The sequence below is a fragment of the Telmatherina bonti genome, assembly GCF_933228915.1.
Source record: "Telmatherina bonti genome assembly, chromosome: 13".
Taxonomy (NCBI): domain Eukaryota; kingdom Metazoa; phylum Chordata; class Actinopteri; order Atheriniformes; family Telmatherinidae; genus Telmatherina; species Telmatherina bonti.
The window spans coordinates 5829560-5854728 of NC_136611.1; the positions used below are offsets into that span (position 1 = coordinate 5829560).

The window sequence follows — 25169 nt, forward strand, 5'->3', positions numbered from 1 at the left end:
CTGGGAGATAGGCATGGTACACACTGGAAAGGTCACCAGTCCATCTCAAGGCCAAATGAGAAAACTTCCATTTCCTTTCAGACATGATAAGATTGGTTGGTTTGGTTGTAAAGAGAATGAATAAAGCACAGAAAGGCAGAGTGAGGAGAAGGTGCATCACATGTCATGTTCAGCTGAACAACAGTGAATTTCTGCTGCGCAGCAGAGCAGGAAAAGCAGCCAGGCAGCTGACAGCAACCTTCCCCACCAGACCTGCCAAGGAATTTAGTCTGGAAAGTTCAAAAGATGTCTGCTGGCCACAAAAACAAAAGCTTAATGTCCAATGTTTGCAGCTCAGAGCAGTTTAAATGCCAGGAAGGCCATATGGCGTCGTGTGCTGAGCAAATGCAGAAACAACACGATCTTGACTCAACGTTATCGTCTGAAAATGATCAATAAAGCGGCTTGTAAGAAACGTTCGGGCATCAGGGAAGCATGTGAGGAAATAAAAGGTGGAAAATTAGACTCTGCTACAGTCCAAACCATGAAGACAAAGAGGTGTGGCATCAAGCATGTAGGGCTGCTCGATTATGACAAAAATTATAATCACAATTATTTTGACTGAAATTGAAATCTCGATTATTTACCACAATTATCTTGTTTTTTTTAAACAACGCTGTACGTCGTGGTGTTCTCAACTCTCGTCGTGCATTATAACAGTCTAATGTACGGTTCCGAGTTGTTTAATCTGCTTTTACCGCTTATATAGGAACTATTTTACGTTGGCCTGGATGTACGTTTTATACCAACCAGCCGCTGTCAGGCTGCAGCGCGTTTCTCTCATTCACCTGTTAAAAGACGGCTGATCTGAACCAGCTGGTTAACACGTTGCTATGGTAACGCCCTGTAACAGAGGGATATTACAGTGTTTAACTCGCCGAACTATGCATAGGAAAATAACTCCAGTCTCTAATAACTCCAGTAAAAGCTGCTAGATTTGTCGCTTTTAACAAAAAAAGTCTCCAGATTTAGCGAGAAAGTCGCCAAGTTGGCAACAGTGTCTGAATGAAAGCAAAGCGGCTGTGGGAGGAGTTTACAGCACAGCGCTGCAATGCCAGAGACGCTCGATTAGCAGCTGAAGACAGCAGGAGAGGAAACTGCAGAGAGAAAAATAATCACACCTTTTTATTTTTATCATCGTTGAAAACTCAGATCGTAATTCAGATTAAAATCCGATTAATCGCCCGGCTCTACAAGCAGGTGATCACTGTTCAGCTTATAAAATAATCTGTTAAGACAGGAATCAACTTAACATGTATTTAATGAACTGAAAATCAACCTGAAAGGAAACGAAACTGTTGTCTATTCAAGTAAAAGACAAAAAACTAATTTATTTACCGAATCGTTTGTTTATGCAGCCGAAATGGGAAACATTGAGCTTGTTTATCTAACTTTACCTCATTTCTCAGGTCAAACAAGTATAAATAACTGAATCTGATAAGAAGCGCTTATCGGACTGAGAGAAATCAGATAAACATTTAATCTTGTTCCAATGTCTTTATTCATGAACACCTGCATATCTGATTTATCACATCATCTGCGAAAAACTGCGTACCTTCCGTCCAAAACGAGATTTTCCAAATCCGGGTATTATTTTAGTGTTGAAACAAGGTAACGTTTGCAACATTGACTTAAACGCTAGAAGGCACGAACAAGAGGCCCAAGGTCATCGCAGTTTCAGATATTTTGACAACAGCATCTCGTATCTTGTTTGCAACTACCAGAATCTTTATGGTTTCTTTCTCCCCGCTGCAAAGTGACAAACTCCTGTCTTCATAGATGGAACCGGACCAGAAGTGTTTTTGGAGTTTGATTAATTTTTTAAAGAAGTGGGAAATAATGCGAGATTGCAGTGCTCGCACAAGGCAGAAGATTGTGCTCCCCCTAGTGGTGACCTCCGGTATACAGCGCTTTGGCTGCATCATGCTGCAGAACGGTGACGTGCACAGTAACCTCATCCCAGCCCGAAAGGCCAGTTTATTTATGGAAACTCAAAGGTTTCTTCTTGGAGATAAAAAAAAATATATATATGCAGTGTTCCTAAATGTGCATTTACCCAGGAACTGACTTAGCTTTAGGGGTAACAGTTGTTTGGGTTTAGGTTTAACCTCCATCTGAACAAGCCAACATTTTTCCACAGAAATTTACCAGATTTTTTGGCTAATTTACTTTTGTATTTATAATGCGTATACTTTATACTTTATTTCACAAACTGCTGAACCTCCCCGACCGTCTTGGGTAGAAATTACCGTTTACTTCCTCGTCATTTGAGATCACTAATCGTGACAATCCTGATCAGGATATTTCCCAGCAGCTCTGCTGGAAAACCAAGTGATAAAACATAGATACAAACCTTATGTCTCCATATTGGCTCCATAAACCTGGAACAAAGTTGTTCAGCTGCAGTTTTCTACTGACCTGTCCAGAGGACGCCAACAGGTTGATGGTGGTCAGAAGCATCCAGCCACGACTCGCCTCCTCACTCTGGTTCACCTCCAGGAACTGGACTATGGCTCGACTGGCTGCCTCTGCAGAAGCAGACAGATAAATGTGCAGTTACACAGATGGAGCGTGACAGCTCAGACGGTTTCCAGAACAACTTTATCGCAAGGCAAACATGTGGCTGGATCGTGTCGTTTGTAACCTTTACTCATAACCACGCTTTAGAAATCAGACCCACGAGTTAAAGCATCGTTTAGACGCTACAGTTTAGACCAGATTAAAACATTTTGTTCTGTTCTGTCATTTGAGAGCATGAGTCAAACTAGTGACTCAGTCCGCAGAGGCCTGGAGACCAGCTGGAGAAGACTGTGACGCCATAAAACAGGAGCTGTTGTCTGCGTGAAAACAGCTCATCATATGTTCAGCCAGAGACCAGAGAGAGATGAAGAAATGCGATAACGGAGGAGAAACCAGAGCTGTGTGTGTGAAAGGAAACCACTCAAAGCTGCAGCGGCGTCTTAAAGAGATGCTGCTGGCTCACCTTTCAGTCGAGATTAAAGTCCCATTGCATTGATCTTTATATCAAAGAGAAAAGTAACATAAGTTAAATAAAAATATATAATTCCCATGTTTTAACCGCCTGTAGGGCACGACGCATGCTGGCCGGGTCATGAGGAGGAGACACAAGCACACCCATGTGAGGAGAACAAACCTTACCTGTGGATTTATTTGAGGCCCTCCGCCGGATCTCAGTCACCATGAGTCGAGACACCTGCGTGGTGAACTGCAGCAGGTCAGAAAACTTCTCCGTCATGCTGCTGGGCGGGGCGTTCCCGAACACCTGAAGCAAGCACATCGCATCTGTTTTATGACACATCCACATCAGCATTTATTTTGATCCAAATCTGAGTCCGTTTGCTCGGAAAGTCGCTTCGTTTGGGGAAATGTGAACGCACCAAACGAATTTTGATTCGGATCAAAGAAGTGGACTCGGCCCGCCTACAAACGCAGGTCTCAGTTTGCTTCAAGCGGACCAAATACATGAAGCGGACTACAAAAAAAAAGTCACTTCCTGCATTAGGCGTAGCGTAGCATTGCATTGTGGGTAAATACCAGGGCAGTGACGATATGCTTTTGTCCCGATTCGATTCCAATTTTTTGGGTGCCGATTTGATTCAAATTGCGATTTTCACCATTCTTCGATATTGCTGATTTTTGTCGACTAAAAAAAAAAAAAAAAAAGAAAATGTACAAAACTTTATTTTACTCTGCATTTTTCTTGATTTCAATTTGGAGAAAACACAGTAGCCAGTTAATAATTCTGCTGCTATAATACCCAAGAAGACAACTAAAAAGATCAATAAAAATAATAAAAATGACAAAAATTTTATAATGAATTATTTTGATTTTTTTTTTTTTTTAAAAATCGTGAAGCAAAAAAATCCAGATTTACAATTTTTCTATTTAGTTTTCCCACCCCTAGTAAATACGTTGGCGTTCAGGGTCCTCAGAGTTGTCTGGTGTTCATACTGCGTCCATTGTTGCAGACAATAAAAACCCAAAACAGCCACAGTTTGGTCTCCATGTTTAACTCACAGAGTTTTAATGCGGGTCTTGTCCTCTCTTGCAATACAATACTTTAAAAACAACAATGTTGACCAAAGTGCCACATTGTGGGGGTTTTACAAAAATTGCTTTAAGGCTGAGACCTGGAAATATTTCAGAAAGAGAAAGACAAAAGCAAAGCGATTTGCGAGACAAACGGAGATGAAGTTCTGCGAATACGACAAACCTGAGGAACCAAACGTTGAGACATCACCAAGATCTCATTTCTAAGCCATCTATCAGATGAAACTCAAGAAAACTTTACAACTACCAGCAAATTCTGCACATTCTCTCAAAATAACTGAGGCAATTGCAGGCTTCATTTTCAAGGTTATGCACCCATATTACGTCTTTGAAAATGAGGGCTTCAGGCGGCGAATGAAAGTAGCGGAACCGCACTACGACGTCTCGCAAACGTCTCTCTGAAGAAGTCATTCCAAACATGTTCCAGTCGCAGTGAAAATTAAACTTCAGTCAGCAGAGGGAGGGCATTACATGTGATACCTGGACATCCGTGGCTACAGAGTCTTACATGAGTGTGACAACACACTCCACGACTGCCCTGGATCTGTTTGATACGTCTGCCCCACATCATGTTTGTGAAGGTAATTATATCAACATTCTGGGAAAGGGACCGCTCCTTACAGCCATCTTTAACTTCCAATACTTCCAATCTGTTGTTGAATGTCAATGTAATACTAGTATTAATATGCTGCACATAACACAGTCATATAATTAAACAAAAAAACCTTTCAACAATAACCGACCTAAAACCATACCAGATCAGAACAAATCAGATCCAATTGTGAGAATCAGTTCTAAATTCTCAGAATCAGAATCTAATCGATTCTTGAAAATTGAATCCAGACTCAGCCCTACTTTGGTGGGAATGGGGATATATTATTCTAATGGTTTGGCTGGTTTGACCAAAGTGTAGCGTGAACCCGATCTCGGTCCGCATGGATACACCCCCCTACAACTGCGCCAAGTCCCCAGCTGGACCGAGTCTAGTCCTGATGTGAATGGTCACTTAATTAGACGGGAAATCAGACAGATGCTGGGAGACCATCAGGATCGGTCCATGAAAAGACGGAGATTTTGTTTTTGTTTGTTTTTTTAACAGATGAATTTATCTGAAACTCACAGAGTTCAGCATCCTGTTACCATGGTGATCAGCAGGTTCAAACAAAACAAACCCTGGAAACTTTTATCCCTCTAGTGCCTCTTTTCCATTAGTATCAGCTTGTCTCAACCTAACTCACCTCAATTCGTCTCAGCTTGGTCCTGTTTCTTTTCCATTACAGTTTAGTACCAGGTCTAAAAGGGGCGGGGTTTGTGTGAAATCGCTGTGACGTCATTGTGAACGACAAGCTCTATGACAACACAGGACCTAGAGGCAATCTGCGACGTGGTCTTTGGCTTGCCGGTCGCTGACTATAAATTATATTCATTGTTGGAACCACTTCCAGTCTCGCCGGTTTGATCCACTCCGACCATTGTGGTCTTTGACCAGCCGATAGTCACTTTTGAGCTTTTCCAGCTTCTCTCGACGCTGCTGAAAACTCTGTTGCTAGCTGTAGACATTGAGTCGGAAAACTCTTGATAGATTTTTTTCATTTCGTGTCGCTCCATCTGGTTCCCTCTGTATCCTTTCCTCAGCAACCAAGCAAAGAAATGTCTCCACCTCAATGTTGGATCAAGGAACACACTTTTGTTGCGCCATTGGTAGTCACGTAATGTAAACAACTTGCGAGTTGGAGTCACTCTTCCAGTGATGTCACTCCCTGACCTCTGATTGGCCGCGCCCCTGACCAATAGCGGCATGCAGTCTGGCGACGTCACACACACAACCCAACTCAGCTCGCTTAGAACCTGGGCTGAGGAGTTACAAAAACAGTACCGGTAAACGGGCACAAAAGCCGAGTGGAAAACCCTACAAACCGAGTCGAGGCGAGTTGAGACAAGCTGATACTGATGGAAAAGGGCCATAAGACTGCATTCTGTCTTCGTGAATGTAGACAAAAACCGATAGGTTAAAAGACGTGACATATCAGAGCTAAAAAGCAGCACATCTGGTAAAAATCGTTGGGTTAGTCGACTTTATTCTGACTGTTAAATGCTCCTCTGTCAGCGCGGGAAGGCTTATCTTCATCTGATTGATTAACCTGCGTAGTGATTGGCCGGAGGAACCCAACCGGTAATATAAAGGCCAGACCCTGAAGCTTCTTCTCTTTGTTCAGTTGCTTGAGTTGGGAGTCATCAGTGGTTCTGTTTTGGCTTTTGGTTTATGAGGTTAAGTCCGGACTTAAGGTGAGGGAAGCCTCATTAATTCATTATTTAATCAATGCATCTTGAATTAACACAATTACAATTAATTTACAATTAATTTTTATCTGTTATTGTTATTCCTCTGCTTCAAATGGATGTCTCTCATTCAGTGTCGTAAACGTGCTCGCCTGCTGTTATGTCTACATGGCTTCTTTACTGTCTCCTGAAACAACAACACACCTGTGCAGGTGTTTTTAGGATGGATTAAGTCGTCTGTCTGATGGAGTGAGAGATGCTAAACGATGCATAAAATGCTCACATTACAGCCGTTTTATGTACATTTTACGTAAAACTCCTCAGGACACATTGAAAAAACTCGATACAACAACTTCCTCAATCTGTCCACAGAAAGAATGAAATAACTCTAAAAGGTCTTTACTGTTCACAGTAAACTGATCAAAGTGCAGTCAGAAGAGCCACGTTTATCTGCTCTTGTTTGGTTTGTGAGGCGTGACTTACCCTGTTAAACACAGGAAGCATCATGTAGAGCTTCTCCTCCTGCTCCTTCTGGGTCATGTGGCGAGGAGGGTGGCAGAGCTCTGAGAAGAGGCGTCGCAGGTGCATCAGGCCGAGCGCGTTGTCCTGAGGGCTGCACTCCTCCTGCCTCGGCCGCCCCATGATCCTCTTCACCATGTTCATCTTGAGCGGCTTTGTCAGGGCAAAGGCAGCCCTGCAGAGGAGAGAGGGAATGTTTAACGCCTGAAACCCGCTAAAAAGTTTCTTTGTGTAAAATATCGGAATTTCTGGTTTCTATAGGCAAAGAAAAGAGGGCACTTTTAATCATTTTGGCTACATGTGATGGAAAATGTGAAGACTTCGGGAATGAATCGGGCCTTTGTGGAAAACTGCCATACCCTGAAAGATGTCTGCATGTTTTACTGTATCTGGTATAAAAAATCATCTGATCCCTGCCAGAAGAGTCTGATGTGACAAATCCAGCCCTGTGCAGTCACAGTAGTGGATCAGTCCTGACAGCAGAGTGACAGAGTCCCATCAGGCATTTTTATCTGCTCTGACAGGGGTGTACTCCACTTTTTTTTTTTTTTTACCGTTTCCATTCACTAAAATAAACCAAAAGATTAAAACTGTGGGTAAACCAGCCTGCAGAGGCTGGAGGTCTGAAGCTGATCCAACCACAACAAAATCCAGGTTGACCACAGAAAAACAAGAAGAAAAACACAGAATCCAACTTGGTAAACTTCACAGCTGGAGGGGAAATAAAATAAAAGACAAAACAACTTTCTGACTGAACAGCTGACGAGGCAAATAAAAATAGGTGTGGAATACTTCAGATCTATTGATCTGGACCACCTGAGCTGCACTGAAACCCAGGCTGAAGTTCAGGCTACTTGGATAACTGCAACAATACAGTGATAGTTGAGAATAACACAATAAATCTGCACCTGTTAGCTGAGAATGACTTATATTCAGCACATCAGACTATTTCAGATGGTTGCCAGGCGATGTAATAGAAACCAGAGCGCTTAAATACATGCATACATCACAGATAAACATCCGGTGATATAAACAGAAACAACAGGCTGGCAGAGTGCACCGAAATGCCTCATCAACGTCGGAGCACTCACTCCGACGTTTCCTCATGGGAACAGAAGAAGGTGGATGCAGGAAAGAAAAGCACTTTCCTCTTATTTTTACCCACATTTTAGCAGATTGAGCTGAAAACAGTGGACCAGAAATATCGTTCTATACAAGAAGAGAAAACACCTCTCCTGTACTTTTCTCCGTTGTGTTTACATTCTCTCACGTTACAACAGTATCTAGTTACATCTACAATGACAATGCATATTTCAGATACAGCAAGTAGCTCGAAACAGGTGAGAAAGACGGGTTTCCTCACAGCTGTACATTCTGAACAAGAGTCTGGCAGACTTACGAACTTCCAGGTTAAGGGCAGATTAAACAACAAGGAGCCGCGCATAAAAGTGTTATAATGCACGATATGGAGTGTAGAACAACACCACACGCAGCGGCGTGGCGGTCCTCCGCAAATTGGAGTAGTTTAATCTGCTTGTACCATGGTTCCACACTGTAAATACTTTATAACAAATGTTTATTTCTAACCGTTGTAAAGCTACAGCATTTTTCTCCTATTTACCCTTCCAAAAACCATCGGATCGCAACACATTGCTATGGTAACGCCCAGTTATGTAGTGATTTTACTAGGGCTGTGACGATATGCTTTTGTCCCGATTCGATTCCGATTTTTTTGGCCGAAGATTCAATTTGAATTGCGATTCTAACAATTCTTCAATATTGCTAATTTTTTGTAGATTAAAAACAAATAAAATGTATGAAACTATTTTTTGCTCGTCATTTTTCTTGATTTCAAATAGGAAAAAAACGACACAGGAGCCATATTATTTTTATTTATTTGGGAAAAAAAAGTTTTTTTTAACAAAAAAAAAAAATCAAGTTTAAAATTGTGAAGTAAAAAATCCAGATTTTTTTAATTTTTCGATTCAATTTTCCCACCTCTAGATTTTACAGTGACTTAACTCTTGAAACTTTGTGTTGGCATTAGAATTATCACTGATGAGTATAATGTTGGGTTAAAATAAGTAAAAATGAGTCCAAGTCAAGTTCTAGTTGCCTGTAAAACTCCAGACGAGTGCCGTCAAGCCTCTCAGAGACACACAGCCATCGCAGCATGCTAGTTTAGCCACTACCAAAACAACTAGCCAGTCACAGCTGACTTTTAAAGAACATCTCACGTCGATGTTTTAATGTTTCTGGGACGTGCGGCGATGACATAGATAAAACATTCAGATGGCGTTGATGAAAAATACTTTGACAGTACTTATTTTGTTATGCTCAGACAGCCTTTTCTTTCAACAGGATCCCGCGTTCTTTAAAAAAGCAGGAAAAAAAAATGCAACTGAAGACAAAGATAAAAGCTACTGCTGGTCAGCAGCGATACCTCACTGAGTTGTAGCGTTAAACTCAAAGGAATTTAAATGAAATAGAAGAATATGAGCCATCATAAGACATAAAAGTTTTAAATTGGGGACCAAATTAATTTCCAGGGCGGCTCCTTAAATCGCCACACTAAAAACCAACAAACATTCCTGAACAGGTTCAATAACATCATCGTACCGGAAATGTGCGATCATGTGATATCAGGATAAAACATTTTCTACCTGTGTCAAAACCATTGTATATAAAAAGATGGGCGGAGCCTCCATGACATCATGAATTGAAGCTCGGTGGGCGGTGAAGCTCACCCGGAAAATACAAATATGGGCAAAGAGGTGGAGCTGAGAGGCTGTGAGCGTCATGGTGGATGATTGACATCGAGCGAACTCTGAGCTGCCTGTAACTAAGAGCTAACCGAGCTAAACCTGGAGATAACAGGAGCTAACCAGCTAATGGAGGTAAGCGGGCTAAAGCTAAGTCACGTTGTTAACCAGCTAAAAAAAAATGCAATAATTTTCTACGTTCTTCTCAATTGAAGCAGGAGATTGGGTACCTGTCAATCAAAAGGACACGCCCCTAAATATGATGAATTTTGAGATTAAATTACTTTTAAACGGGCGAGTTAGAAAAAATTCCCTCCCCCCCACAGTTGTCATGAAGGTAAACCTGACCTATTAAACCTAAAATGGATTTTTGTACCAGGCTGTAAACATGTTTATTTCTGCTGTGAAGTTCATCTTTTTAACATTCGTACTTACAACTGTCCCTAAAACTGGATTGTTTGCTTATTTTAGCTCCAGCACACTGACATTCATCGTACTTCTGTGCAACGTCTCATCTATAGACATGATGATAAATGTCGTCTGTTCCACACTAATGAAGGAAAAACCCAGTTAACAAATGACAGATTGACAAATAGCTCAAACAAATCATCTGAAACAGAGAAACACCAGCAGGAAGCGCTCCTGAGCGCTCATATTGCAATTTTCTGCCTGAGAAAAGCACAACATGGATACAGGCCCTCAAGAAACGTTTCACTCTTCAATCTGAATTCAGACCAAGCAGCCTCGGGGGAAGAGCCCCCTTCAGTAAACAAATTTACTCTTGGCAGGTCTCTCTTGTCTGTTGGCATCCTCCTGGTAACATGATGGATCTGATGGGTATTTTATACAATGCGACCGTGGATGCTCCTCTTTGTTCTGTGCCATAAACCAACAAAAGCTCTACTGTATATCTTGTTTGTTTGTTCTTTTGGCTGAAATAATAAACATCCTGTGCTTTAAATCATTGCTAGTCAATCAGTCCATGCAGACATAATTAATTCAATAGATCTATTTATGAATTAAACCAATTACAGGGAGACAACAATGGATCTTTGACCTTTACTCTTAATATCGAGTAAATCTACAGTTTCCTTTTCTACATAACACAGTCTGCACACTTTCTTTCATGAAAAAGCCATTCACATTATTACTCAATACCATTTCCGATAACGCCGCCAATAGATTCCAATTTAACCCTTGTTTCATGTCTATTTGGTCTCGGTGCAGATAATGAATAAAAGGGGAAAGATAATGTGTTCCTGGAGGTCTGTCCTTTCACGCTGGTTTGACAACGCATCTACATCCTCTTCATCACGCTCAGTCAAAAAGAAAAAGGTAGCAAGAATGTGAAGAGTTCCATCATTAAAAAAAGACATAAAGCTGCTTTTACTTAAAATAATCGAAAAGAAAAGCCTCTTCCTCATTATTTATGAAATAAAAGCACAGACAGGTTTGATGTTGAGTTGAGCCTCCAACACATTTAAAACACATGATGGAAAACCAAAGCAGACAAGACCTGAAAGGAGTTTGACATTTATAAAAGAGGCTTGTATCTGCCAGCCATGTCCTCCTCAGTTTGGCTTATACGAACCAGCAGCTCTGCCTGTCCGAGATAAGGAAAACACAACAAGCACTACAGTTTACAGTTTATACCTCCGAAACAAGAAGATTAAACCCCGGCCTGCTGCAGAGGCTGATAAAAGTCAGAAGCTTTGTTTCCAGTTCGCAGACTTGAAGAAGGACGACTTGTAAACTGTTAGTTATTATGTTATACTGTACTGTATGCTGAAGTAAACAGATCTTAGAACGGATAATTCGGTATGTGAAAGGCAGCTGCAACTGAGAAAAAGTGTCTGTGAAGTCATGGTTTTTACAATTAATCGTGGTATTAAACATGATTAGTTCATTGTAAAGATCAATATTGCACCTTTTTGTATCTGCCTATCGACTTCACAGGAGAAACTAACCGGGAATATAAAAATCTGCTTTTTTGGTGGTCGCAAGATCATTTCAGGGGGTCGCTAGATAACTCTAAAAAGTATTTAGCCTACATTTAGCACATGAATTTGTGATTTTTCAATTAAACCGCTAATGCAAAGATAAATCTGTTAATAAACCCGTCACTCGTAGTCATTTGTAATTACCAAAGGCAACCAGAAGAGTTTATTTGTATTGTACTTTCTCTTAATTACTCTTTAAATTGCTGTGAACTTGCTCACATAGAAGCAGATTTACAGAAGATGAATAAAAGATTCATTACCGATTGCAAAAGGTTATTTTAACTTGTCCAAGAAGTTTCTGAAACATCACAATTTTGTTACCTAAACAAGTAGTAAAGTTGGTGCACACCACTGATCACTTCTGGCAGTAGATTCGCTTTTTTTTGATTGACAGGTACCCGATCTCCCGCTTCAAGTGAGAAGAATGTAGAACAACCGCGGTTTTTAGCCGGTTAACAATGTGACTTAGCTTTAGCCCGCTTACCTCCGCTAGCTGATTAGCTTCCGTTATCTCCAGGTTAGCTCTTAGCTACAGAAAGCTCAGAGTTCGCTCGATGTCAATCATCCACCATGACGCTCACAGTCCCCCTCTCAGCTCCACCTTTGCCCACTTTTGCATTTTACGGGCGAAGCTCTTCAGAAACCTACAGGTGATGTCATGGAGGCTCCGCTCATCTTTTTATACACAGTCTATGACAGCATCGCATCAGCAAAATCTGAACTGGCATTATCTCAGTGAGAGAATCTAATTTTAGGTTCGTAGGTACTGATTTTGTAAAATCGTATAACTAAATCTAACTTTATCTTTCTTATTTATGAAGATTCTGACAGGTGGTGGAGGGGGGGTTTGCGAACACCAATCTTGATGGTCGTGGCTTAAAAAATTTGAAAACCTCTTTGCAAATACAAAGAGAGAATCTGTAACCACTGGTTAAATCACTAAATCTTAACCTTTGGTATTTTATTATTATAAAAAAAAAAAAATAATTAAAAAAAAAAAAAAAAAAAAAAAAAATATATATATATATATATGTTGTCATTTTCCAAAGTTACGCAGCATGGACGTGTTTAGTTTTTCTTCTGTTTGAGTTGCAGGTGAGGCATGTTGGACTGGAAAAGTATGCCAGAAGAAAGTTATTCCCGCAAAACAAACTTACTTGGATTTCTCTGGTTATAGAAAAAATCATGATGGTGTCAGAAGCAGCTTATTAACTGGGATCTTTCAATCCCAGTCGGGTCTAAACAGCAGAAACTACTTTGTGCTCAATCTGCTGAAAACCTTCTAGCAACAGTCATATATAGATCATAGATAGAAACATAGATATCTATGATTCTACCTGTCTCCCAACAGTAAAAACTGGCTGACAGCTGCTTTTCTATTTCAAGTTGCAGAGGATGCCTGTCCAAGCAGGATTATGTTTACAAAGGTTGGAGCAGGTTAACTGCTATAATTACATGCCATGACACAAAGATAAGAGACCTATTATCAGCGCTGACATCTACAAGGACATTCAGAGAAATGTCTGCTGGTGTATTTATGTTCTACTCTAGCAGAAGTACTGTCATTGTTTACACCACGTCTCACAGTTCTGCAGGTTTTCAGTGTATCCCTGCTCCAACATGCCAGTTTCAAACATTAATGACTCATTAGCTACATTTACATGGACACATTTTTAATCCATCTGACTAAGGCTGGGCGATATGATAATATATATCATTTGGACGATAGAAAATATCTATTGTTTCATATGAGGCTCGATCGTTTACGCCACTATAAGGTGCTTTACCGCAGCATTTTACGTCAAGATGTGCTTTACGGCATGCTGCAACATATAAACAAACATGGAGGAAGACGGTAGCAGACGTGTTTCAGAGCAGGATAATTCACTATAAGATGAGCAGCCAACCCAAACTGATGAGCTTGTTCATAAAAGAGGAAATTTCTGTTGAATGGATGCGGTTTGGATATAAAAAGGCCGACGTGGAACCGACAACAGACTAGCTCACAGTCCCGACAACGGACTCCGACACAACTAACTCATTTTATCACCTGCGCAGAAATCAGGATAAAGAATAAAGAAAAAAGAATAGAGTCAACCAGCAAAAGCAGCAAAAGCAGCAAAAGCAGCGTCAAGTGGAGGCGAAAGCTCGTAATAAACTCCAGACCAGACGCTGCAGCAGGTATTTTACCTGTGGAACGTCATACGGCCATAGTTCCCCCAGATGGAAGGAGATCACCGCGCCGTTGCCTAGCAACATCTGACACATAACTGATGAGTGACACAACATTACACAGTTTTATATGGTTATGTATCGTTATGGTGAGATAAAATGAGCTATATCGGGATATTAGATGTTGGTCATATCGCCCAGCCCTACATCTGACTAAAATAAATCTGATCAGATTCCAGCTGAGGCTGGATAAAATCACACTTCAGCTGTGTGTTTATCGAGGAAACGTTTTGACACGGGCAACGTAAGAAGCAGCGGAAAAAAAAGAAGGGAAGAAAGTACAACTCATTTGACTGACTTTTCCTATGTTCACTTCTCTACACATTTTGGGGGGAAAAAAAAAAGGGGGGGGGGGGGGGGGTAGAGGTGGGAAAATCGAATCAAAAATCGAAAATCTGGATTTTTTTTTAAAAAGCTGATTTTTTTTTTTTTGTTTTAAAAAAATCGATTTTTTTTTTTCAAATAAAAATAATCTATGATGAAATTTTAGTCATTTTTATTGTTTTTATTGATCTTTTAACTTGTCTTCTTGGGCATTACAGCAGCAGAATGATGGTCTGGTTACTGTGTTTTTTTTTCTAACTGAAATCAAGAAAAATGACGAGCAAAAAAGAAAAGTTTTATAGATTTATTTTGTTTTTAATCTACAAAAATTAGCAATAAACGAATTGTGTGAATCGTAATTTGAATTGAATCGGCACCCAAAAAATTGGAATCAAATTGAATCGGGACAGAAGCATATCGTCACAGCCCGAGGGGAAAATGAATTATTTGTAGAATTTTGCTCTGTTGGTGTTTCCGTGTAAATGCATTTCCCAATCAAAAAAAGAAATAGAGATAAAACAAAAAGCTAAACATAAACCTAATAGAAGACATTTTCTTTCCTTCCTATTTGTCTTTTAATATAAAATGTTTTCATTTAAATTTTACGTTCAAACAAAAATCCGTATAAATAACTCTGATGCTGCCAGTTATACTTGTTGTATTACTTTATAAATATCTGAAACTTTAATCGACCGAGTAAACTCGGATAGATTCATCTTTATGAAAAGTGTCTTCTTGAAAACAGACTAGGAATGTGTCATAATTAACAAGTGGTGAATTTAATCTGAACAAGCTAAACAAAGACAAAGAGAATCCGACAGGAAAGTCTGCCCACACTGTCATCAGTTCTCTGTACCGCTGGCGTCCTTCCTCTTTGTGTCATGACACATAATATGTTTGACTAATGCTTCTATTTTACTGTATAACAACGCTGTACACCCAATATGCCCATCATCTTCACACACAGAACAAACTGACGTCTCCACTCAAACACATGGGCAGACCTTTGGTTGTTCTGCAACCACAAAGGTCACCAGAGCTTTGAGAGAAAGCCCCAGCTCTGCAGCAGACTGAGCCAAGCCAGCACACCAGCAGTCGGATCAGCAGAAATGCCAAACTCTGGTTTGGAATGGAAACTCAGCCCCGAGCCTCAGACATGTCTGTTAAAAAGCCGCCAACCGAGAAGAAAAATCTTGCAAGATGTCAGAAACTGGGAGTCCAAAAGCAGAAGTGGTTGGGCTTGTGGCGGGTTTAAAAATACCCCGGATCCTGAGTCACTGGTTTGAAGCTGCGAGACTTGCTGTGGCGAAGCTACGGGAACGAGCGAAACTCAGGAATGCTGACAGACACACCGATCTGTTTCCATTCAGTCAACACAGACATCTGGAACATGTAAAATCATTACTAATGTTTCTCAAAGGTTGTGAGACACACACACACACACCGGCCTGTTTGTTACATACTCCACCAGACCCACTTTTTCCTTCAGAAGTGTGTTAATCCTTCACAGTACGGATTCAACAAGGTGTTGGAAACATGACTTGGAGATTTAGGCGCATACTGATATAATAGCAGGGGTGGGAAATCTAATTTTTAAGAAATCAAATTTTAGGTTTTTTTTTTTTTTTTGGTTCATCAAAAAAATTGATTTTTTTTAACAAAAAAAATTTGTTTTTCAAAAAATAAAAACAATCCATCATCATTTTTTTGTAATTTATATTGTTTTTATTTATCTTTTTATTTGTCTTCTTTGGCATTATAGCAGCAGAATGATGGCCTGGCTACTGTGTTGTTTTTTCTTAATTGAAATTAAGAAAAATGACTAGCAAAATTTTTTGTTTATACTCTACAAAAATCAGTAATATCAAAGAATCATGATAATCGCAATGTAAATCGAATCGGCACCCCAAAAAAAAAAAATCGTAATTGAATCGGGACAAAAGAATATCGTCCCAGCCCTACATGATAGCATCATATATTGTTGCTGACATGTTCATGCAGACTGAAGTGTTTAAACTATACCAAAGGATTCATTAAAACAGGATGGATCCATGTTGTCATGATGTTTCCAGCAGATTCTGACTCTACCATCTGAATGTGGAGCTGAAATGGAGACTCATCAGAGCTATTTTTGTGGTCTCAGGTGAGAAAGGGAAGCTTTATTAAAAAGGTTCAGTTAGTATGACAAAGTTAATTTAATTTAGGATTAATAATAAAAAAGCTTTATTTGTGTTTCTGCTGAACCAGCCCATCTATTTTTGTACTGTAATACATCCCCGACGCAGATCAGAGCCAGCATTTATTTCTGAACAATGCTGACTGTTAGCACTGCTATAAGGGGCCCCGATGTAACAGAGAGTCACTGAAGCAGACGGGAGTCGGAGCCCAGCAGGACCGGGACCGCAAACTGGGGCAAACACATGTCATACGACTCAGCAGAAGGCTGAGCTGCAAAATCAACAAAAAAAAGGAAGTCAGGGACAAATGTAGTATCAAAGCTCACTCCACCCACTTAGTAAGCAACGAGTGTCACGAAACCAATGACTCCTGATACGTGTGGCTATAATTTATTCTGCATTCCATTCAAAATGAACTTTCAGTCATTATCTGGAAGGCACTTTCTGTTTTGACTGACTTTTTATCAACTTTTAACATCATCTAATGTACAAATAAATGTTTAATTGGTCCAAAAATGTGAAGTAATGAAGTGTTTTTTTTTAACTTGTGCACAAGCAGAAGTGTTTACTTAGGTGTACCATGACAAGTATGTGCAACACATCTATGAGGGCGTTAAATTAACACCAATTATCACTCAACACTTAAATGTTCAAACAATATTTAACTATTTTTTAAGTAAAATTACACGTAGAAGCTCAGCTCCTTTTATCTCAGTCATCATGCAGGCATTATGTTTTCAGGACAGCCTTAGCTGCCAGATTATGAGGCTAACATGATGTAAAATAAAGGTGTAGATATAGCAGCATAAATGCCAACCAAACAAGAGCCAAACAGAATTTATTACAACAGTTTAATTAAATTAATTCCTTCATTAAATTTTTATACACAAAGCACTTTTGACACTAAAGCCGGTCAGATCAGGGAAGCCGGAAGTCCACACCGCAGCCATACGAATGCAGTGCAGGACCCCAAGCCATTCAGACAATGGTGATCCCTGTGGAAACAGACATCAACAATGGCCAAGCCTTTTCTCGTCTGCATATCATACTTTAAAGTCTTGACTTTCAAGGAAAAAAATATTGCCAATTGAACAACACAAACATTATGCTACTATTTACCTCCTATCCACACAAAACAAGCTCCAACTCAGCTGCTCTTTGGCCACGTTGTCCTTCAAAAACGCCCTCTTTATTCCAGCAATAGAGGACCTTAACTTTTTTTCAAATCCGACAAACTAGAACTTTCTGGTCGCATGCTGATCTTTGGCTACTCCTAAATGGACATTACTGAATATTTAAAGCTATCTACGTCATCAAAAGTTTGACTAGATGTGGCTTAATCATGACATTTAGGTTAAAACTGAGGTCTCCTAGCAACATGGTAGTTTTCTCATGAATCGTGATAAATAATGGTGTTATCATTGATCACTAATTGGGATCATTCTATTTATCATGTAGCTTCTGATTAAAAACTACATTTCCTGGCTGGATTGTAAACTTTCTGGAGGAGATATAAAAACCTGGAAAACGTCCTCGGATCACCTAAAGGGTAAGATATCCATCACAACTTATCCCACAGAGTTACACACTACCATCTAGGGTGGGAAAATTTAATTTAAAAAAATCGAAGATCAGGATATTTTCCTTCGCAATTTTAAAATGGAATTTTTGGTTAAAAACATTTTTTTCTTCCCCAAATAAATAAAAATAATCCATTACAAAAATTTTTTTTCCATTTTTTTATTGTTTTTATTGATCTATATACTTGTCTTCTTGGGCATGAGAGCAGCAGAATGATAATCTGGCTACTGTGTTGTTTCTTCCTGACTGAAATCAAAAAAAGTTTTGCACATATGTTTTTTTACTCAGCAATATCGAGGAATCATCAGAATCACAATTTAAATCAAATCGAATAGCATAATGTCACAGCCCTACTATCCCTGAGAAAGTTTAATTTCAAGTTTATTTATATAGCACATTTTTTTGCAACAGCAGCTGAAAAATAAATTAACAAACAACAAAAGACCACAAAATAAAACTAAACACTGTTCAGTAAAAATAAATAAAATCTAGAATAAATAATTGAATAAAAATAAAGCACAAAAACGTCAGTTTTGATCGAATGCCAGCGCAAAAAACTGGGTTTTAAGTATAGACTTAAACCCAGAGACGGACTGGGCAGCTCTGACATGACGGGAAAGGTTACTCCACATCTTAGGAGCAGCAACTGTCGACTATATTGACATAGCAATTGCGTCTCCAGGTGTCAGCGATCTAACAGCGTTTTAAGGGTTATTTCCATCATTTCCACTGTAATCATAAGCAAGTTACAAATAAAATTAAAAGAATCCACTTCTAAAGTCATAAATGTCATGTTTGCCAATGCCTCAGTCAGTCTCCCTGTTTAAATGAAATAAAAGAGGCAGAACCAGGATTAATTTACAATCTGAGCACATCTTCCAGATGATACTAATGATGTTCCATCACAAGTTTACACCTATCAAGCTCATTACTCTTTTCTCTGCCATGATGTGAATATAAATGTCCACCAGTTGACCTGCAAAAGCAGACGATGCTCTGCATGCTCCATCAGCCTCAAGGAGAGGTGACAGACTAGGAAGATAATGGCAGAATCCTTAACAAACAGCTAATGCTTTATCTTTTGGGATCTAATATGCAGATTGCTATTCTTTAGGTCAATGCTGCTTAAAGGAAAAAAAACTGCACCGAACCATGTCCTGTCTTGGCTGAAGCAAAGAAAATGAGTCAATGGCATCAATGGAATGTCAACTCTTCAGCAGCGAGGAACTGAGCTTGCTTTCTTGGCCCTACAGTCTTTTTCAAAGCTTTCTCTTTAAGCGAACGCCAGCTTCAATGAATGTCTCACAGCGTTTGCGCTAACTCCTGGGAGATGAAGGCAGCCAGTGTCCTGGAAAAGCCCAACTCTTCAAAAGCTTGTGTGGTTGTTCCTCTGGAGAAAGTGACGTAATCTCAGAAATGTCTCTTGTCTGACAGTTTGCAGGGAAAGGTGGAAGCTGGGGAGCTCCGCGGAGGAGGAAAGTAAAAAGAAGGCAGACAGGACTTGGGTGAAACACAAAGTTTTTCCAACAAAGTGCTAATTCAGAGAAAAAGAAAAAGGCTGTGTTGGCAGAGAGGTGAATCCACACCAATTCTCAGCCAAATGTTGATGTAGTTTGAGAGCAGGTGATTAAATTATTACAACAATCATGATTAAAATGGTTTTTTACTTTGAATTTTTAAACCAGTTTTCCAAGAAAAAACTGTTTTTGCTCAAGTTCACGATCATCTTTACAAGGGATACACCGACACACTTTCTGGGAGTTCCAATCCGATATATCTGAAACTTGAATATCTGCCGATACCAATATTGGCCGATATCAAATCTGTTTATGTGAACATTATTGTGACTATGGTTATAATTGAATTCAAGATTGCTTCTGGATGACTGGTTTCGTCCTCTGATGAAGACAGCGGCAAAAAAAAGTAGTGGAAATCAAAACAGCTCCTCCAATATGTGAAATATTTTGCATCCTCCTCAAAGTTGAGATTTTATTAACATTATAGCGCATCTTTCCTTGACAGCAAACAACACCGAAATGTAGTTTTACGATTAGAAAAGGAAATAAGGAAGATTAATTTCGAAAAGTTGTGGCAAATCCTCCGCAGCATCCACCAAGCCCTGAAAGAGCGCCATATGGAGTAAGCCATCGTTCTTGTAAAATCTTGTCTGGTGGATCACTTTGCGAACACAGCTCATCAGAATCCCCAAAGACCTCCTCACTAGACTTCTTACCACCTTCATCTTCCTCAACTTGAGCACATACTTCAATTATCTGACACGCCTGGACTGGCTCAGATCAATTACGAGTCTCTGGTGTACCCCAAGGGTCTGTCCTCGGACCTCTCTGCCGCTTCTAACTTTTGCATCCATTTCACCTGACTAACTTCTCCTTTGTTTGGTTTACTAGGTAAAAATGTTTGTTTTTATCTGGTTTATTCATCCTCCATGAGAGGCTTCATACGCAGTGGATCTGGGATTACTGCGTTGAGGGGGTGGGATGGGGGGTGTCTGTTCTTTGATGTGCATTAATCAAAAGGCATCTACAAATAAAAGACTATATGGATTCTAAAAAAAATGCAGGATTAGTTAAATATGAACTGATAACTAAAAATCCAACTCAATTATTTCTAATAAAATAAGCCATCTGCACATAAATCCTACGTCCAACAAAGCAGCTAACTCTGCATTGCTAACAAATGACTTCAAACATATACTTATTTGTTGTTATCCTTATAACAACACAATTGTGGTGTGGTTTTACACCGAGTTTTCACTATAGACTGTATGGGCGGAGCTTCCGTGGAGCCCCTCGTAGGTTTCTGAAGAGCGAAATTGAAGCTCATTGGGCAGTTCCTATCATCGCCATCTTGACAGTGTCTCACATGTCGTCTCTTCCAGAAAATACAAAAATGGGCAAAGAGGTGGCACTGAGAGGAAGATTGTGCGTGTGGATGATTGACATCTAGTGATCTCAGACCTGCCTGTAGCTAAGAGCTAACCTGGAGCAAACAAGCTAATGGAGGTAAGCGGGCCAAAGCTAAGTCACGTTGTTAACCGGCTAAAAACCATGGTTGTTCTACATTCCTCCTTCTTGAAGCAGGAGATAGGGTACCTGTCAATCAAAAGGACACGCCCCTAAATATACCAAATTTCGAGATTAAATTACTTTTAAACGGACGAGTTAGAAAAATATTCACTTCCATCCAGTTGTCATGAGGTAAACCTGATCTATTAAACTGAAAATGGATTTTTGAACCAGGCTGTAAACATGTTTATTTCTGCTGTAAACATGTTTATTTCTGCTGTAAACATGTTTATTCCTGCTGTAAACACGTTAATTTCTGCTGTAAACATGTTTATTTCTGCTGTGAAGTTGGTCTTTTTAACATGGGAGTCTATGGGAATTTGCTCTTTTTGGAGCCCCTAGTGGATGAGGGGAGAACTGCAGGGTTTGACACTTCTGCATAGGCTTCACTTTTAACAGCCAGATGTTGCCGCTTGGCATTCACCATAAAACTTGGTTGTGCAGTAACAGCATCAGGACAATCCTCTTTAACTGAACCTACTTCTTGTCTCTGTGTGCTTCAGACTGATTAATGCTCCTAATTTCATTTTCGCAACTTTGGAGCTTCTGCCATCATGTCATCTGGAGATATCCAGCTGAGGCAGCAGCTTTGTGGTGGTGATGGGGGAGGGGGGGGTCACAAAAGATGAAACCACACGATGAAACTGATGACATTTCACCACTATTCTCTTTTAACAAAACTACTGCCAGTTTCATAAATGTTAACATGTAAAGCTACAAGGGAGCAGCATGTGCTACAGCTAACTGGAAATCTATTCAGTCCTTCAGTAAACACCGCCTGGGATGCCGTTGCTTCAGTCCATTTCCATTATACATTCTGTATCTCCATCTAGTTTCATGAGCTTTTTCACTGTTCATTGTGATATTAAATCATTAACAAGATTTTAACTTTAGAAATCAATGCCATTAATGCAAACATGCAAAGGCCATATAAATCCAAGCCTGTTATTTATTCTTGTCAAAGTCTGTATGAACTTATCTCAACATTTATATACAAATATCAAATATCTACGTCCCCTTTTATTAAAGAAAAGCCTAAATTTACAACAGTCACTCAAATAACTGGAGACTAAATATAACTAAAAAGTTGCTGAATTATAATGTAGTGGTATAATACATTTAATTGAGTTAAAGAAAAACAAAACAAACAAACAAGCAGGTCTTGGAGAAATTAGAAAATTTTTCTGTTGAACAGTGGGACAAAATACCTGTCAACAGGTGCAGAAGTCTGACTGAGAGGAACAGAAAACACCTGACTGGAGTGGAAACATTGAAGGATTGTTCAACTAAATATTAGTTTATGAGTGATGGAACATGTATTACTTTACTGTATTTTTTTTTTCCATTTCAACATTTTTTATGCTCTTTTCTTTTCCATGATAAATTGGCAAATCCAAGAAACAACCACAAAAAATATATTCCAGAGTTACAACAACTACTACACAACCATTTTGTACATTTCATGTAAAAAGAAAAAAGAAATCAATAAATATAATTGGAGTAGGAAGAAGAATAAATCTGATTAACCCTACCCATCCTCATTTCAAAGTAAACCAACTGGACGGCATCATCTATGGCAAACACTAAGAACAAAACACAGGTATGAAATACTTTTTTTGTTGTTCTTCTTTTTAACAATTCTTTTCATACATTTTAGTATGTACTCTTTATATTTCAATTTTAAATTGAAAAGGATGTGAACAACTTTTAAAATCACTTTTAAGTGCGTTCCATTGTTTTACACCTGCCACTGAAATACTAATTTGTTTGAGTGCAGTTCTTGCAAAATGGGGTTTAAAATCACAATTTTGTCTCCCTGTTTCATCATTTACAATAAAATGAGTTTTAATAAATATTGTAGTAGATAAACAGTGATAAATATAAGTAAATATTTTAGTAGATAACCGGTGCAATACACACCATAACATTAAGTGTGACATTAGATCATGTTGACACATGATTGACTGGTTCCTAGCCACATTTTCACCACAACAGAGCGAAACGCGGAGCTGTAAAAGACCCAAGTGGTTTTGAGATGATCTTATTTCAACCAGAATGTTTACTTCCGTGTCTGACCGTGAGTCATTTCTCGCAGTTCGTTTGCGGTTGCACTCACACCAGGAAATGGTAAAATGTTCTGCCTTTAATTGATAACTATGTTGTTATAACCATTGAGGGACATAAACAGAAGGTATTTGGTTTATTATATTTATATATATTTGTTTTGTTTTTTAATTAATCAGCCACATAATCAGTTGTCTGTTTTTTTCTACCAAATATCATAATCAGCCTTTAAAAATCCATATCGGCCCTGATTGTTTTATTAATTAACAGATAAAGAATCAACTTTCAGCCAACTTTGTGAGAAACAACACAAAACACTCAGGTCTTAGCAAAAAGCCTGAAATATAACCAGAATCTACAAGTATTTCCAAATAGTCAATGCTTTTATTTTTAATTTCACTCTTATTAGACACAAAACTGCTGAATGTTTGCTGTCTGATTTACTCCAAGTCCATAAAATCGAGCTGATTTTCCTCCGGCAGCAGCAGCAGCATCGCAGTACGTACTCCTGCATCTCTACAGCAGCTGCTGCAGGATGATGATAACAGAATTACAGCATTAATGTAAAGTAACCTGTAAAAGTCTGGTGATGCTTCTACATCACTGAGTGGTAAACACCCCCCCCCCCCATCCTGCGGTCGCCACAGAAACCAGCCTAGCAGCAGCTCTGATTCGCCCTACCTGCTGTTCTCTCTGCGCTCCGCCAACATTTCAGCTCATCAGCACCGAAAATATTCCACCTGACGCTGAAATCCCACCGACGTTCCCCCTCAAACACTCTCTTTCTGACGAGGACGGGCATCAGCTGTCACGTCACGCCTTCCCTTCACGACAGCGTGAGAAGAAGATGGAATCGTCTTCACTGGCAGTGCCAGAGGCTTTGTTCGCCAGGCAGCATGCTGTGCTGTGTGTGTGTGTGTGTGTGTGGTCTGCCGGGACTGGCACAGCTGATCCCCCCCTGACACCGGGTGGGGTGTACAGGGCTTTAGAGGAAGAGGAGGGGAGGGTGGAGTGTAGGGAAGGCTATGGCCATAACACCGACAGGAACGTACCATTTACCCAACAGAGCGGGGGTACGGCTTGCAGGACTGAGCTCATTAAATATGAATTTCCCCGACATTTTAGTCTGTATTTATGTCTGAGTTCAGTGAGTCCACGTTTATAGTCGATCACTGCGATGAGCCGAATGTAGGAATGAATTAAACACAGTATAAAACTAATTTTAATGTTAGTTTTACCAACTATAACAACTGAAACAGGATTTATATTCATTATTTTATAATTTATCACAATTTATTTGTAAGCTATTTTTGAGCTTCTGTTGAGTTTTAAAAACAGAAAAATTGGGTATACATAATTATATATAAATATTCAGTCATAAAGAGGATTCACTGAGATCCAATGTCTTGTTTGCATTAGAGATAAATAATGTAAAATAAAGAAATATTCATACAAACAAAATAAAAATAAAATAAAGTTCAATTTAATAAAATAAAATAAAATAAAAAATAAATTAAATTAAATATATAAAAATAAACTTAAATAAAATAAAATAAAAAAATTAAATTAAATTAAATTAAATTAAAAAATCTTGCATGTCTTCCTGAACAATTCCTATATGTCAGAATAACTGCGAGTTTATTTATTTCTGGTTTAAAAAAATGAGTTTTAGATCTGAAAACTTCTCAGACTCAACTGGAGAAATAAATATAAAATCCTAATCTCTTGACAAAACCTAGACGTGGATTTTCTGCCTGTTTTGGCCTTGAATACAGACACAATGCAGCTTTTTTAGAACATTTTCTGGTGTTTTATTTAGTAAAAATGAACTTTGGTGGGATTGTTCTGTGAGTGCAGATCAAGTAATAGAAATCAAACTCTGGTACGGATCACAGAAGCAGACTGATAACTCTTCTGTACATTTCAGAACAAAAGAAAACAATCGCACTCAGTAGCCTTCAGACTTCAGACACCTGTTGTGTTATAAAATCTTTGTGTTTCAGTGAAAAACATCAATTTGTCTGAAACTAAACA

At 39.2% G+C, this 25169-nt stretch overlaps 1 protein-coding gene across 1 annotated transcript in view; it reads right to left on the reverse strand.

Annotated features, from left to right (window-relative positions):
* wdfy3 (WD repeat and FYVE domain containing 3) overlaps positions 1-25169 on the reverse strand; it is a 137567-nt gene that overhangs the window by 103975 nt on the left and 8423 nt on the right. Inside the window, 3 exon segments of the mRNA XM_079252111.1 lie at positions 2458-2567; positions 3199-3322; positions 6874-7084. Of these exon segments, the coding sequence (XP_079108237.1) occupies positions 2458-2567; positions 3199-3322; positions 6874-7053 (414 nt within the window). The 5' untranslated portion in view covers positions 7054-7084.